Source organism: Fukomys damarensis, unplaced genomic scaffold (assembly GCF_012274545.1).
Source record: "Fukomys damarensis isolate Sample0158 unplaced genomic scaffold, DMR_v1.0_HiC HiC_scaffold_3, whole genome shotgun sequence".
Lineage (NCBI taxonomy): Eukaryota > Metazoa > Chordata > Mammalia > Rodentia > Bathyergidae > Fukomys > Fukomys damarensis.
In genome coordinates this window covers 32,944,785-32,958,906 of record NW_022900915.1, presented here as the reverse complement: position 1 = coordinate 32,958,906, position 14,122 = coordinate 32,944,785, and the positions used below count along the sequence as shown (strand labels likewise).

General features: G+C 42.0%; 1 protein-coding gene and 1 long non-coding RNA gene across 7 annotated transcripts in view; one reads left to right on the top strand and one right to left on the bottom strand.

Annotated features, from left to right (window-relative positions):
- The window catches only part of Spata9 (spermatogenesis associated 9), a 20,871-nt gene extending 14,285 nt beyond the window's left edge, over positions 1–6,586 (bottom strand). The window contains exons 1-2 of one of the 4 annotated variants that reach the window (XM_033767597.1): positions 6,389–6,586; positions 6,129–6,217 (exon numbers count right to left, since the gene is read on the bottom strand). In XM_033767597.1, coding sequence (XP_033623488.1) covers positions 6,129–6,194 — 66 coding nt within the window. In that variant the 5' untranslated portion in view covers positions 6,195–6,217; positions 6,389–6,586. Of the gene's footprint in view, positions 1–39; positions 115–6,128; positions 6,218–6,388 lie in introns of those variants that run through there. The other 3 variants (XM_033767582.1, XM_033767592.1, XR_004518593.1) reach the window with 3 other exon arrangements.
- Positions 6,587–6,655: 69 nt separating this feature from the next.
- On the top strand, positions 6,656–12,642 carry LOC104860612. Of its 3 annotated transcripts, none has more exons than XR_002025263.1 (3): positions 6,656–6,739; positions 8,916–9,101; positions 11,665–12,642. It is a non-coding gene; the product is annotated as an uncharacterized LOC104860612 (long non-coding RNA). The 3 variants fall into 3 exon arrangements; XR_779744.1 differs by having other exon boundaries at positions 8,905–9,101; XR_779743.1 differs by lacking the exon at positions 6,656–6,739 and adding an exon at positions 8,095–8,127 and having other exon boundaries at positions 8,905–9,101.
- The last annotated feature ends 1,480 nt before the right edge of the window (positions 12,643–14,122 follow it).

The window sequence follows — 14,122 nt, the reverse complement described above, 5'->3', positions numbered from 1 at the left end:
CGCCAGGGCCAGGCAGGCTTGCGACAGGCTGCTCAGGCCTCGCGTGAGCGCCCCCGGGGTGATTCTGGCCAACGCCGCAGCAGTTCTGGTTGTTTTCTGCGCAGGCCCTTTTTTCTGAAAAATAAGCCTTTGAAAAGTAACTGATGAATGATTCTCTACCGCACTGCTCGCCTGCACAGTGGTGTCGTGCATGTCCCCACCGGGCTCATTGTTCGCTACGCTGAGATCTTTACCTAAGTATGTTTTTTCTTTAGGATAAACATCCAGATGTGAGGTAACTAGCCAAAAAAGAGAATTTTTCATTTTTCTCTGGGCTTACATGCTTTTCTGCTTTTTTATTTTTATTTTATTTTATTTATTTATTTTTGGTACCGGCGATCGAACTTAGGTCCTTGAGCTTGCAAGGCAGGTGGCGGCACCACTGAGCTAAACTCCTGGCCCTGAATAAGAATTCTTGTTGACTTATGCATGAACTCTTTAAAAAATCAGTGCAGAGTTCGCGGATATAGCTCAGTGGTGCCGCTGCCTGCCTCGCAAGATAACCTGAAGCTGTTCAATCTCTCTGCGAGGATGTATTTTTGCAGCATTTGGGGTCCTATTGAGGTTTCACTTGTTAATGTCTCTGGGGGAAAAAAAAAAGTCCATTAGTCCACCTGTGGTCCAGGCGCCCCTAGTCAGTACTAACAGTGGAGAGTGCCGTCTAAATTGTGGGCGGCCAAAATTGCTACAGTCGCAAAGCACTTTGGAGGACAGCAGTCGGGAAAGCAGTGACAGGGCACCTCCAAGGAGCAGAGCAGCGCGGAGCTGTCGCTTCCCTTTGCTCTGTGCTCTGACGGTTGGGAGTCCGACTGGGGGAGAATCCCTACTGTGCCATAGCCAAAGCCCCAGCGCATAGAGTGCGTCTTTCTTGGGACTTTGTGCCTTGCTACCCCGACCTCTTCCAGCTCCTCCAGGTGGAGCAGTGAAATTAATTTGGTTTTGCGTCTTACTAGGATTTACTGCTGTCTCTGGAGCGGGACATGCCCAGTTCCACCTCGACCACAACTTTGTCTACTCGTTCCCGTGAGCCTGCAGTAGTGCAGGGACCCCTGGCTCACACTCTACAGTTTCCACATCCTAATTCTGAAAGTTTATTTGCAAAATCTTGGTGATCTATATATGTTAACTAGGATTTTTCTGGTTTTATGCATTTAATTGTATTAACCAATTTTGAGTCATTCCCCCAAACATAGGTTAGATGTCTGTCCCTCTTTGTAATTTCTCTAATTCTTTATCCTTTAATAACAATAAAGCTACCTATTATTGACAATCTGTTAAATTTTCGTGTATAACTCATAATTTGGGTTGACCAAAACATAGCATTTCTTATACACAAAGTCTTGTAATGCAAGTGTTGATTGCAATAGTGGCATAATAAGCTCATGGCTGTTTCTGATGGTCTGAACCTGCTCTTAATGACTGTCGTTTTTGTTTCCCTTTAGTGCTCAGTTGTTATTTGACCACTTACCTTCATAATTTTTTTCTCATCAGACTCGGGACCTTGCCCTTGCCAGGCAGGCACTGCGCTGCTGAGCTGCACCCCCCACCCTTCATGATTTTTTAAAATGCTTTTCTTTCTCTCTCTCTCTTCTTTCTTTTTCATTCTCTTTCTTATTTTTTCTCTTTCTCTTTCGTTCCTTTTTCTTTCTTTTCTGGTATTGCATAATGAATCTCAGACCTCCCTCCTACTTAAGCAAGCAAGCAAGCGCTCCATCCCTCTATGTGCTTTTCCTTTTTCCTCTTCCTCTTCCTTTCTTGTTCTTTTTTCAGAGAGGGTCTCACGGTGTAGCCCAGTCTGGCCTTGGATTCACCACGTACCTGGGCTGGCCTTGCACTCACAGCAATCTTCCTGCTTCGGCCTCATGAGTGCTGGGTTTATACTCATGTGCCACCATGCCCAGCTGTTTTCCTTTGTTGATACTTCCTTCCATGCCTTTGAAAGAATTGTTACTCTGAAACAAAAGTATTCCTGATCATCTTCATTCAAAGTAGCACAAACAGAATCAGCTCTTCCCAGAGAAGACCTCCTTGTTGCTTTCCAGAAGAGCCATCTAAGAAAGAAACCCAGGGTGGTTCTTCCAGGCTCTGGGGACGGGAAGGTGACAGTGGAGGAAAAACTACTCACATTCCGTCTGGCACAGGATGAAATTCCTTTTTATAAAACCGATTGACAATAATTTCCATCCACTCTTGCTTTCAGTGAATTACTTATTTTCCTAGTTCTAATAGTAGGAAAACTTTCTAAATAAACATACTTTTTTGAGCTATCGTTTTTCCCTTTTGTCTACTGTATGTGCTACATTTTTTTTACCAAACCGTCTGTGTAACTTTAAATGCTGACCCCTGATTAAGAGATCCCCGCTTCCTCTCTGTCCTTAGATAATTCCTTCTAGCCCTCATCATCTGAGCACATCTCCAAAGGCCACCCCCGCCCCTGCCACTGCCCCCAGACACACACTTCCCCATCCGCATGACCTTTCCTTCAAGGTCACTCACAGGAGCCTTAGGCGTTAAGAAGACTGGTTCTAGAGGCCTGCTTCCAGTTTCTCCAGCTGACCTTCACTACTTGAAAGGAAATATGGCTTTCCTTTTCCTTTTCCTTTCCTATCCTTTCCTTCTTTCTTTCTTTCCTTTATCTTGTTTTTTGTTTTTTTTAGAGCCACGCCCACTTCTTTGTCATCGGCAGTTTTAATGCTGAATGCCAGTTTCCATTATCTCAGGATTTCACTGTCCTCCTTCTATGAAACCTGCCTGTCAGCACATCTTATTCAATTCTTTCTCTGAACAACCTCAGGGCCTGGCCCCTCTCCCTACCCCAGCACTACACACAATCTATTGTCCTCTCTTCTCCAAAACTAGCTAATTAGCCCAAGTGGCTTCCCAGCTTCAGCCTTGCTTATTTTATTCTTTCAACAATGGATCAGCCAGAAATATCCACTTAAACTCATGCCAGTGCTGGGCATGGTGGTGCAGAGCTATTATCCCGGCACTTCGGAGGCCAAGGCCAGAGGATTGCTTTGTTTGAGGCCAGCCTAAGCTACACAGTGGGTTTGAGACCAGCCTGAACTACACAGTGAGACCCTCTCCCAAAAAACAGACCAGAAGAAGCCTCATGTCAAATTATATCTTGCATTTGTTCAGTTGCTTTGTTGTTATCTTGCTGAACCTAAGGCAAAAGCCAAAATAAATATAAGGCCATATAAAGATTGTTACTTCTTTTCTTTTCTGACTTCATCATCTTTTTTCCCCCTTTTTCCTCCCATTGGCTTTGTTTGTTTGCTTTTTGGTTTTGTTTTGGGGTTTTTGAGACGGGTCTCACTCATGTGTTCCATGCTGGCCTTGAACTCAGAGCTGGGATGACAGAAGTTCCCTTATGCCCAGCTTTCCTTCTATTTGTTGAACTTGTCAAGTACACTTTTTGAAAGATGATGATAGCAAGGTGAAATGTTTCTCATCAGACCCAAACAGGATTAAAGCTGGATCTCAGCTCATGGCTGCCTGTCTGAGATAAGAGCCCTCTCAAGGATTTTCTAAAGGCTCAAAGAGATTTCTTCCCATTCTACACATTTCCATGCTTTATACGCCTTGCAGGTAGGAAGAGGTTTGTGCAACGCTGGTTTTCTTCCAGATTAAGGCAGCAGTACTGGGATAAGATGTTACCGACGGTCACTCGCCCAAGAGTGTCACTTCTGCCAATGCCCCAAAGCCAGCTCCCACCTCAGGTCTCCGAGGCCAGTGAACCCTGTGTCCCAGCAGCTCACATAAATGCCTCCCTTCTTGCTTTAGCAGTCTGCCTCTCAGCCGGACCTCCTCGAATGTATCTCTGGTTTCCTATGGCCCACAGGTTCCCATCAAAAAGCTCTGCTTTTTGTGGATGAACATTACTGGAAGAATCTCTGCTTGACAACTGCCACCTCCAGGACTCTGTAGTGGTTCTGCCATCTGAATCCTCAAGGGTTCCAAGTTTCATTCCCTCGGTTTCTTCAAATCTTAATGGAAGAATCATTTTGGACTTCTGGGATACCCTATCTTAAAAATCAACTGTTTTTCCACGACCTATACCTCTACTCCATATCCCTACTCTGCTATATTTTTCTTCTTCTAAAACTTATTGCTACATAGTTTCTCTGCCTTGTTTATTGACCTTCTATTTGACAAGGATGTAAGTTGTATGACAGAAATGTTTTCTATCCATCTGGCTTACTGATTTTTCCCCCTACAGCTTAGATCAGCACCTGGCACATGGTAGGTACTCAGTAAATATTTCTCAGAATGAGTGGAGAGTATCAGAAAATATAATGAATTAATATTGAGAAATAACAAAGAAGTGTACCAATATTATACTAGAAACCATCCAGAAGATTTGCAGGGCACAGTATGCTCTGTAACTTTCACAATGGTGATCGTTTGCCTCACAGTGAACTGCTTACCAAAGACAGAAATATAACTGAACTCTAGAACATTCTAGCTACAGTCTTGTTCTCATTGTATTTCAGAATCCCACTCCCGTTACAAGTGATTTCCAGACATTGCTGGTGGATTCTCAGAAGTTTTCGGCCTATATTTTTTTTTAATTTACAGAACTTAGAAAAATACATTTATAGATATAAACATTTTTTTAAATTGGCATATGTTATGACCTTATTACATATGTCTTGTCTATGTCTCCCAGTCTTATAAAATATGATTAGGTGCAAAATGACAACAGCAAAAGCAATAGTCATCATTTATAACTAAAAGTCCACCATAAAATTGGTCCTATTTACTGTGAAAGTTTTCTCTTATTCCAGTAAGGATCACCTGCCTTCATTCTTTCAGTTCTCTGATGTAGTAAACATTTCTTTGCTCAAATGTAATGTTTAACTCTGCTACAACCCTCAAATGGGAATCATTTCATTTGCAATTTGCCAGTGGAAGCCTTTAAAAATAGCTATGAAAGCTGCAAAGGGGAAGGGTCTGGAAGTTTGGGAAGGTGGGACACGCGATATGGAGCCTGCCGGACCTCAAAGCCACCACCTCAAGCCAAAATTCTACCCTAACTTCTCCAGCCCCAGAGGAAATTTTTATTCCAAACCTTAAGCAATGGCTACTAAGTTCTTTCATGCTGTTGGGTGGACTAGGATTCACCCTGGGGCTTTCTGAGTGTTTGCTGTCACTACTGTGCCACCCCAGTTGCCTGGAGTCCTGGACCAGCAGGGACACCTGGCCACACCTTTCCTCCCGACTGCAGAGCACTGCCAAGAAAAGACCCCAGGACTCCCAAGGCCTAGCTCCAAGGGTAAGGAACACGCCTTGTCCTGTCCAGCTCAGCTGATCACCATGTGAGGGACGGCTGATGCTCTTCAGGATCGCCTTCCTCAACGCCTACCCCGGGAGAGGGTCTCAGGGAGAGGGGCTGTCTCTGCCGGTAAAGTCTTCTTCTCATATCCCTTACAAGACACTGACTAGTACAGCGGTCATGCAGCAGTCACTGGCGCTAGCAGTAGAGAGACCTCCAGCGTCTGTGGCACCTTGGACTCAATCCTATACAAGTCTGGGAACTCTGCCACAGCTAAGGAAGTCCACCAGGTCTGGTAACTCTCACCATGAATTCGATGGTTAAACAAAAATGCCCAGCACTTCATCTACCTTCTGAAATAAACGGGGTTAGTAATTTGAGCCATTTACATATACAGCCCACATGCTCTATGCCGATCCCCAAAACAAGAAAGAATTGTTTTCGCTAAAAACAGTGCTTAAGGACATTGCAAGCCATTATTAGTGAATGAGGAAGAAAATTTTTAGTGTAGGTAGAAATTCACCCACTAAGCATTGGCTCAGTTTTTACTAACATGGATAGATTTCTCTACTGATACAGTGATTTTTTAAAACAATTTAATTAATCTATCTTACTTCCTGGCCACAACTTCTTTGCTTTCCATAGACTCCTCCCAATGAGTAAGATTTGAAAACTTTTTTAAAGGCAAAATTAATATTTCCTCAAGCTTTAATCCCCAATATAGAAATAAAAGCATTAAATAATTTATCTGATATACTAAAAAGACAATATATTTTTGTACTCTTTTTTTAAAGTTATGGAATCACATTACCTGATTAGACTGTGATAATCCTAGGACAGTTGGAAAATCATCTTTAAATTCATCCATTAGGTCCATAATTACTTTCTGGATCCCCTTAACTGAGAGAGGGGAAAAAAAGAAGTTAAGAAGAACAAAATGTTAAAACTATCCCCTAAAAGAAAAATAAATAAAATATCCCCTAAATGATTCATTGGGAAACTGGGTTCACCTTCTAGGCGCCTGAGAAAATAAGAAACCCTGGGGGGTTTTATTTCCAGTTGTTCCCTCACCCACATCCCGCTACAGCAAGACTGCACTTCTTCCAGAGAAATTCTTTAACACCTGCCCACATATACCCCCGACATGTCTGCTGGGCACGGGAGCTCTTTCTTGGGTTGCCAGTGTTTAGCAAGCTTGCAGGCCTGGGGTAAAGGTGGCCTTCTCCTCAGGAAAGCAGGCAAGGACAGAACCCGCAGCTCATGCTGGAATTCTTTGTTATTGCACAATGGGCCTCTGAGAGCTTGTTCCAGAATCTTCTGAAATCACTCTGCCACTGAGAGGAGGAGGAATGTGTTTGGAGCACAGGGACAGCAGTGAGGGGATTGAAAACTGAGCCACGCTGAGAAGTTCTATAATATAAGGTGAATTTTGTCCCAAATTCTGCAGTGATGCTTCGATTAATGGATCATCTGAGAACAAGGCTCCTTTTGAAAAGGGCTGGCCTGGGCTTTAAAAGAAACGGTTCACATATGATGCCGAGTGGGAAAGAAACACAAGTGTTAATTCAGAGAGACTGCTGAACAGATTGTTTTTCCTTCAGCCGAATGAGGATCACCAGATCAAACCTAGGCAAAATGTAGTCTTTGGTTTGTCTTCTTTATAATCCTAATTTCTTTTTCTTCATCTTTTAGCACCTAGGACCCTCCTGCTTCAGATTGTCGTTATTTCCCTCTGACCAAACCTGGGAAGAACTTGGTATCAGATTTGATTGGTTACCTAGTTCCGTGTTCGTGTGGACGAGTTAGGAGGAGTCAGAGAACTAAAGCCCCGTTTCAGTTTGAACACTTTATATTTAATGGTAGCTTTACTGTCTTCTTCACCCGAGTATCAGGCTGCGGCTGCCAAGTTCTGTTCATGGGAACTGTTTGGGGGAAAAAGTTTTTACCAGAGGATTCCTCTAGCGTGCAAAGCCTGCCAGGTCCCTGGCTTTCACGCTGTCCTCATTCCTGAATATTCCTGAAAATACTCTCCACCTCCCCTCACCCACCTCCTATCCAAGTGGAACCCTCTTCCCTCCAACATGACCCCGAGGTCCAAGACCAGCATGGCCTTAAACGTTTGGAAAGTGCACTTCAGTACAGAAAGAAAATCTTGGACAATCATGAGCACACAGACTAGGAATCTGTGAGATAATACTGGCATCACCCTATCCGACGACGCTGTGCACCAGAGCCTGCCTGAGAGGAAAGCGTACCGCAGCCCTTGCTCTCTGTCTGGCCTGTTTTCCTCGCCCACCCACCCTAATCCTCTTGTCTATCTGCACACGCCAGAGTCTGCTGTTTTCCTCGGTTTCCTCCTCTATTCATCAGGGCTCGCTCTCTCGCTCTCTCTCCCTCTCTCTCTCTCTGGCCTCCTAGATTTAACAAATGTAAAAGGAAAGCATTTCTCCTGCTAATATTCACCACCCCTGGAGCATCACGGACTTTGTGATGCTAGAAAAGTTCCTTTTTTTTTTTTTCTTACCTGTCCCTGGAAGAGAAATGGCAAAGGGAAACAGGAAGTGAAGTAAAATCCAACCCTGCCAAAAGTATTTATATTTGTGATCTTATCTGACAATATTTTGGTTTGCATTGAATTGTATCTTCATATCTATATCCTTATACATCTTGCATCGTTTCAGATTATAAATTTAGGCAAAATAAATAATGTCAGTGGTTATAGTGCTTATTAAATTGTTTTGTTGTTGTTTTGGTACCAGAGATGGAACTCGGGACCTGGGGCTTTTGAGGCAGGTGGCAACACCACTGAGGTAAATCCCTGGCCCCCTTAATAATTTTTTATTTGAGACAGGGTCTCATTTATGTATTGAGACTGACCTGGAGCTCACTGTGTAGCCCAGGCTGGTCTTGAACTCAGTGATCCTCCCGAGTGCTGGGATTACCGGCGTGCGCTACCACGACCGGCTGCTATGTGCTTCTTGAAAAAGTACCACACACTTATAAAATGAGTTAGGAAACAATTATAAAGACCTCAAAATAATTTTTTTCTTAACAGTCATACAGTTTTATCTGTATTTAGAAAGTTTAATGCAAAAAATAGATTTGCACTAGCTTTGAAGAAAATGAATAATTCAAGTGAAGACAGTGTTGGCATAGTGAGAGAAATAAAGAAGTTTTGGGGTTCAGTCAGGCCTGGGTATGAATTCTAGCTCTACTGCCTACCAGGGTGTGTAATTCTCAGCAAATTACTAAATTTTCTATTCCTAAATTTTACCTTTTAAAATGTGACAACAATTACTTAATGGACCTGAAAAGTTTAATAAATTGAATGTATTATTAAATATACAGTACCATTTTGCTTTTAAAAAGTTGTGCAAAATCTGAATACAAGTCCATTCTGGGTTTTGCCAGTTCACATAGGTTTTGGCCTATTTTGATTTGTATCCAACTGGCTGGAACCCTGATAATCTGCCTAACTGGGTCCTTCCTCCAAATCTACTCCAAACTGAGTCAGAGATTTGCTCATAACTTCAAATAATATCTACCAGGCCTCAAAGCCTAACCTCAAAATTTATCTAACATGTAAGACTTGTTCCAGAATTATCCGTGGCCTGCACCAAAGATTTGCATTGGAAGCCATCTCCTTTGGGAGTCACCTCTACAAGAACAGTTCTATGGGTACCAGGACTATATTTCTCCACTCACTCACAGCAGGCTTCAAGATTGCGCCTGTCGGCCTGGAGAACATACTTCGAGGTGGAATAAATCAAACACAAGTGTTCAGGTATCACATTATCTCTCTTGTGTGAGAAACTCAAAAGGTAATAAGGACCAAAAAGGATGAAAGACATTGGGAAGTAGGAAGAAAACATTGAAATGGAATGGGGAATAAGGAAAGAGTCGGGGGGAAGGAAAGGGAGGGACTAGGAAGGGGTAAAAAAGTAGAATGGAAGGAAAACGATAGAAAGTTTTGTAAAGAGAGAGGGGAAGAAGGATTGAAGGCGAGGGAGAGGAAAGGGGGAAAAAAGAATTAAGATAGATCACGAACAAGTACAAATTCCCTGTGATGAATGTGATCATTGTGTATACCAACAGTATATCACTAAAATTAATTTTTAAAAGAGACAAACTATAAAGGAAAAATTCAAAAGAAAAAAAAAGGCTGGGCATGGTGACACATACCTATAGCCCTAGCGCTTGAGAAGCTAAGGCAGGAGGATCGCCGTGAGTATAAGCCTAGTTTGGGCTACCCTGTGAGTTCAAGTTCCTGGGGGTTGAACCCAGAGCCTAATTCAATAGCAAATACTAATAATGTCAGAATAATTTAAAAAATCATCGTCTGGAAGAAGGGAGCTGACATTTATTGAAGGCCAATTAAATGCCCATAACTGTGCTAAGGGCTAGGTTTCCTCACTCATCTCTTTTAATTCTCTATGAGGTAGGAATATTCTGAAGCCAATCTGAAAATATCAAACAATATCAATATACTGGTATTACCAGGTTAGGATATGGTAAAGTGGCTGGGGAAGTGCACATGACCTGTCTATTACAACGTCCCAGGACACATACATAGAACAGCTCTGAAAACACTGTACCTGGAACCAGAGAGTGCTAGCTGCAATTCTTCTCGAGAGAACTCCAGCAGGTTTTTGATAATACGGCCTAGGACCTGACCTCAGCCTGAGGGGTGGGAGATACAAAAGATGGCTGCCACTGAGCACTTGGCTGCTGGGCTGCCTTTCAATAGTGCTCCACTGTTACACTCTAGAGTGTACTTTTCTTGCGTTTAGTTGGCCTGAACTCACTCTTCCCAACATGTGTTTTTCATTCTGTTTCTTTTCCTACCTTTAATAAATGTAAAACCTTGCTACTTTTTGCACTTGTCTTGACCACTTCTTTGTTAGGGACAGAAAGAACCCAGAGACCACCTCAATGAAAAGACTTCAGCACCCCAAAAGCCAGTAGCATTCTGACACTTTGATTATAGCTTTTATGACCCTGAGTTAGAACTACCCAACCAAGCTGCACCTGAATTCCTGACCTACAACAGCTGTTGGATGATTTTTCCTGTTTTAGCTGCTACATTTTGGTATAATTTGTTACTTAGCAATATATAAGTAACAATTCATTTAAAATAATAATAACATTGTTTTTGGTAAAAATAACTGTATTTTCCAAAATCAAAAAGGTAGCAAGCTGAGTGATCATTGTTTTCTTTTTTCACAAGTCTTTTTTTTCCCCCAGAGTTCTTGACAGCAGCTTTATTGGAATAGTCCCCAAAGAAAAACAGCCCAATTAGTCATCAACAGTAGAAAGGCTAAGCTATGATAGTTTCAAATAATGGGCTACTATATACCATTAAAAAGTGGACTTCTGATACAATAACATGGACGAGACTCAGATATAATGCTGTGCAAAAAAGAGGATGTATGAATAATTCCATTTTTATACAATTTAAGAGCAAGGAAAACTTATCTATAGTGATATAAGTCAGCATAGTGATTCTGAGGGACCGTGACTGTGTTTTCTTCCTTTCTTCTTCTTCTTCTTTTTTTTTTTTTTTTTTCTCAGAATGGAACCCAGGCCCTCACATATGCTAGGAAACGCTCTATATAGCTTGACCTAGAAGGTGACTGCACAGGTATTTACACACATGATGACTCATCACTCTAAAAATTGATGTACTTTAGTGTATGCTATTATCTCAGAGTTAGGGAAAACAGGAACTGGTTAATAAAAACAGTTCCTAGGTCTGAGGGAGAAAATCTTTCTGCAAATCTCTTCAATATCTAGTTTTGCAAATCTCTTTAATATCTGGTTTCATAGAACACATCTGGCTTCTTGTATCTGTTTCTGGATTTAATCTATTGCAGCACATAGTTTGGGTTGATATAAAGAAAATCCTGCCTCATACAGATATTTAGCTGCAAAAGAAAGTACTATTTGAATAGTTTTTCCAGATAGCTATGGATATTCTGTTACCCTTTATCATTATTCAATGAGTGCTCATTTCTTAAACGTTAATTGCAATTTGGGTGGCTTATCAATGGACTTGTCTGTTTTGCATATTAAATGGCTTTTTTACTAATACATGATTTTGTAACACTGTGCATTGATTATTTGGATAATATTGGTTCTCTAAATTATACAGATCTTCCATTGACCGATGTATAAAAAAACCCTAAAAAAACCATACAAAGTAAAACAAGACAAAAGTTTGTTGGTAGCATAACTGAACTTCTCAGAAAGCCTTTAAGTTTGAGGAAGTGGTTGTATTATTCTATTGTTATATAGCAAATTACCCCAAATTCCATAACTTAAAACAACAGATTTTTGTCTTTTCACAGTTCTTTGGAGAGGAATTCAAGAATAGCGTGGCTTGGTGATTCTTGCTCCGGCTCTCTGAAGAGGCTGTGGTGCAGCCGTGGGCTGGGACCAGCTGAAGGTCTAACTGCTATGACCCACTTCCAAGGCCCTCATGTGCCTCATGTAACCTCCAGAAGACCCGCGTCTAAGTTCACTCAGATGGTTGCACTTCCTCAGTCACAGAGGCTGCTTGAATGTGGGTATCCTCAACCCGCTTCCCTCTCCCAGGGCTGCCGCACATCCTAGCAGCTCGGACCATAGCGAGTGCTGAGAAAGGGGAGAGGAGGGAGGAGAAAGAAGCAATGGAAAGAGGAAAAGGGGAAGGGTGGAGGGAACTCGAGATCCACCGTCATTTTATAATCGAATCTCAATGTGGCAACTCCTGTCTTCAGCCATATTCTACTTGAGGTAGCATAGAAGCAATAAAAACTAGGCTGAAAGGAGACAAGAAAAATTATAATTTTAAAAATGAAAAATGCAGCTTCAGGACACAAGCCCAGTTTTGCTTTGTTTGTTTTGTTTGCTTTTCTCTTCTCACAGAACTCAATAATCCTAGGCAATTCCCTTTCACCTGCAAAGGGTTTTGGTCATTTCCTTCACTTGCAAATGGTTCTTTTTCACCTGTAATTAGGATTTCCCCCATGAATGGATGGCTGTCTTACTGTGGTTGAGCCATCCTCTCTCAGCCACCAAACCAAGACCAAAGATTTCCACCATAGACTACCTTTTCACCTATAGATTAGGCCAGCACCCAAACTAAGTAAAGATTGCCTTACCATGGGAGGGCCACCCCCACCACCAGAGCAAGACCAGGACTCTAGGTTATCGAATTCCACAGATTTCCACCACCAAAAACACATAAACATTTCCAGTTGCAAACTGTAATGAGACTCATTTCTCCAAGAGCCTGCACTCCACTCTTGAGTATGCCCTAGAATCTCTGCCTAATAAACACTTCCTGTGCCTCCTATGACTTCTGAAAGTTTTTTCCAGGATGGGAGTCAGTGAACCTGTACTTACTCTACACACACAATCAAGTACAGGGAAAGTAACGCCTGCCTCTTGAAGGGAGCTGACTGTGTATACAAAACCACAATTTGTTAAGCTTGTAGGACTGGATGCAAGTTTCTATAAATTCTAATATTTGCTTTAAAGCTTACACTTATGATTGGCAATCAGCATTGTCACTTGTTTTCCTAGACATGGCAGACTGACTTCTTTTGTTTTTCAAAAAATATTGCCAAATACCTCACCCCATGTACCAGTAAGAGTGAACCTTTTAGACTATTACCCAAACTGCAACCCCAAACCCACTTCTTTGTCACAAAGTGCCAACACTGCAATTAAGCCTGAACGTTGATTTTTAGTTTAGAAAAAAACAACTCATACTTTAACATCTTTTGTCTTAAAAGAAAAACAAATAACCTGTGTGCCATAAAACCATAATTTTCATATCACTTTTTCAAGAAAAAATGACAATCTATGAAAACATATCTCACAGCCTAAACAATTATCCATACATCTTTTGTCTTAAAAGAAAAACAAATAACCTGTGTGCCATAAAACCATAATTTTCATATCAGTCACTTTTTCAAGAAAAAATGACAATCTATGAAAACATATCTCACAGCCTAAACAATTATCCGAGAACTTTTGCTTCAGCCAATCACGTATTTCAGTGAGCAGAAGTGCTTTGTGTGTAGTTTGTATTTAATTCCATAATTGTGTGGAATATTAAAATGTCTTCTCAAGGGTCCCTAACATATGCATTTAAGCTTCTTTTTTAAAACCTGACTTTTTTGATACAGCCTTGACTGGAAATTCAGTCTAGGAAAATCACCGTGGGAAAGAGTAGGTCAGGAAACGATTCATGGAAAAATGTGTGCATTGAGATTGACCGAGAATAGTGTTTGGCTGGAGCAGGAGAGAAGGAGAGGCTGGAGCAGAAGCAGTGGGGCAGTGGGAAATGAGCACATCAGTTTGAGAATGGGCTGTGGACTGGATGTGGACACCTGTGTAGAGAACCAGCCTTAAATCTTTACCACCAAGACCCCACCACAGGAGCCGTGTGAGAGCAGGGGCTGCCGGAAGCCGGAGGCCGGGACATCACCTCACCAGAAACACAGTGAGACATTCTCAGCTAGGGTCAGTGAGGTCACGCGTGCCCTCAGCCCGCTCACCCCTCCTGAGAGCACCAAGGCCGGTCACAGCCACGGAGCTGAACAAGGGCTTTCCACCTCACCTTTTCATCTTCCCTCTGACAACTCCCAAATGGCCAAACACAGCACCGGAAGAGGGAGAACAGGATTGAAAGGAGGAGATGTGACTGAGCAAAGCTCCTTCCATTCTCTACTGAACATTTGCAAGCCAGGAGCAAAACAACCGAGAAAGGGAAATAGTTTTAAAGGGAACGAGATTGGAGTTTGGTGTACACCAAAC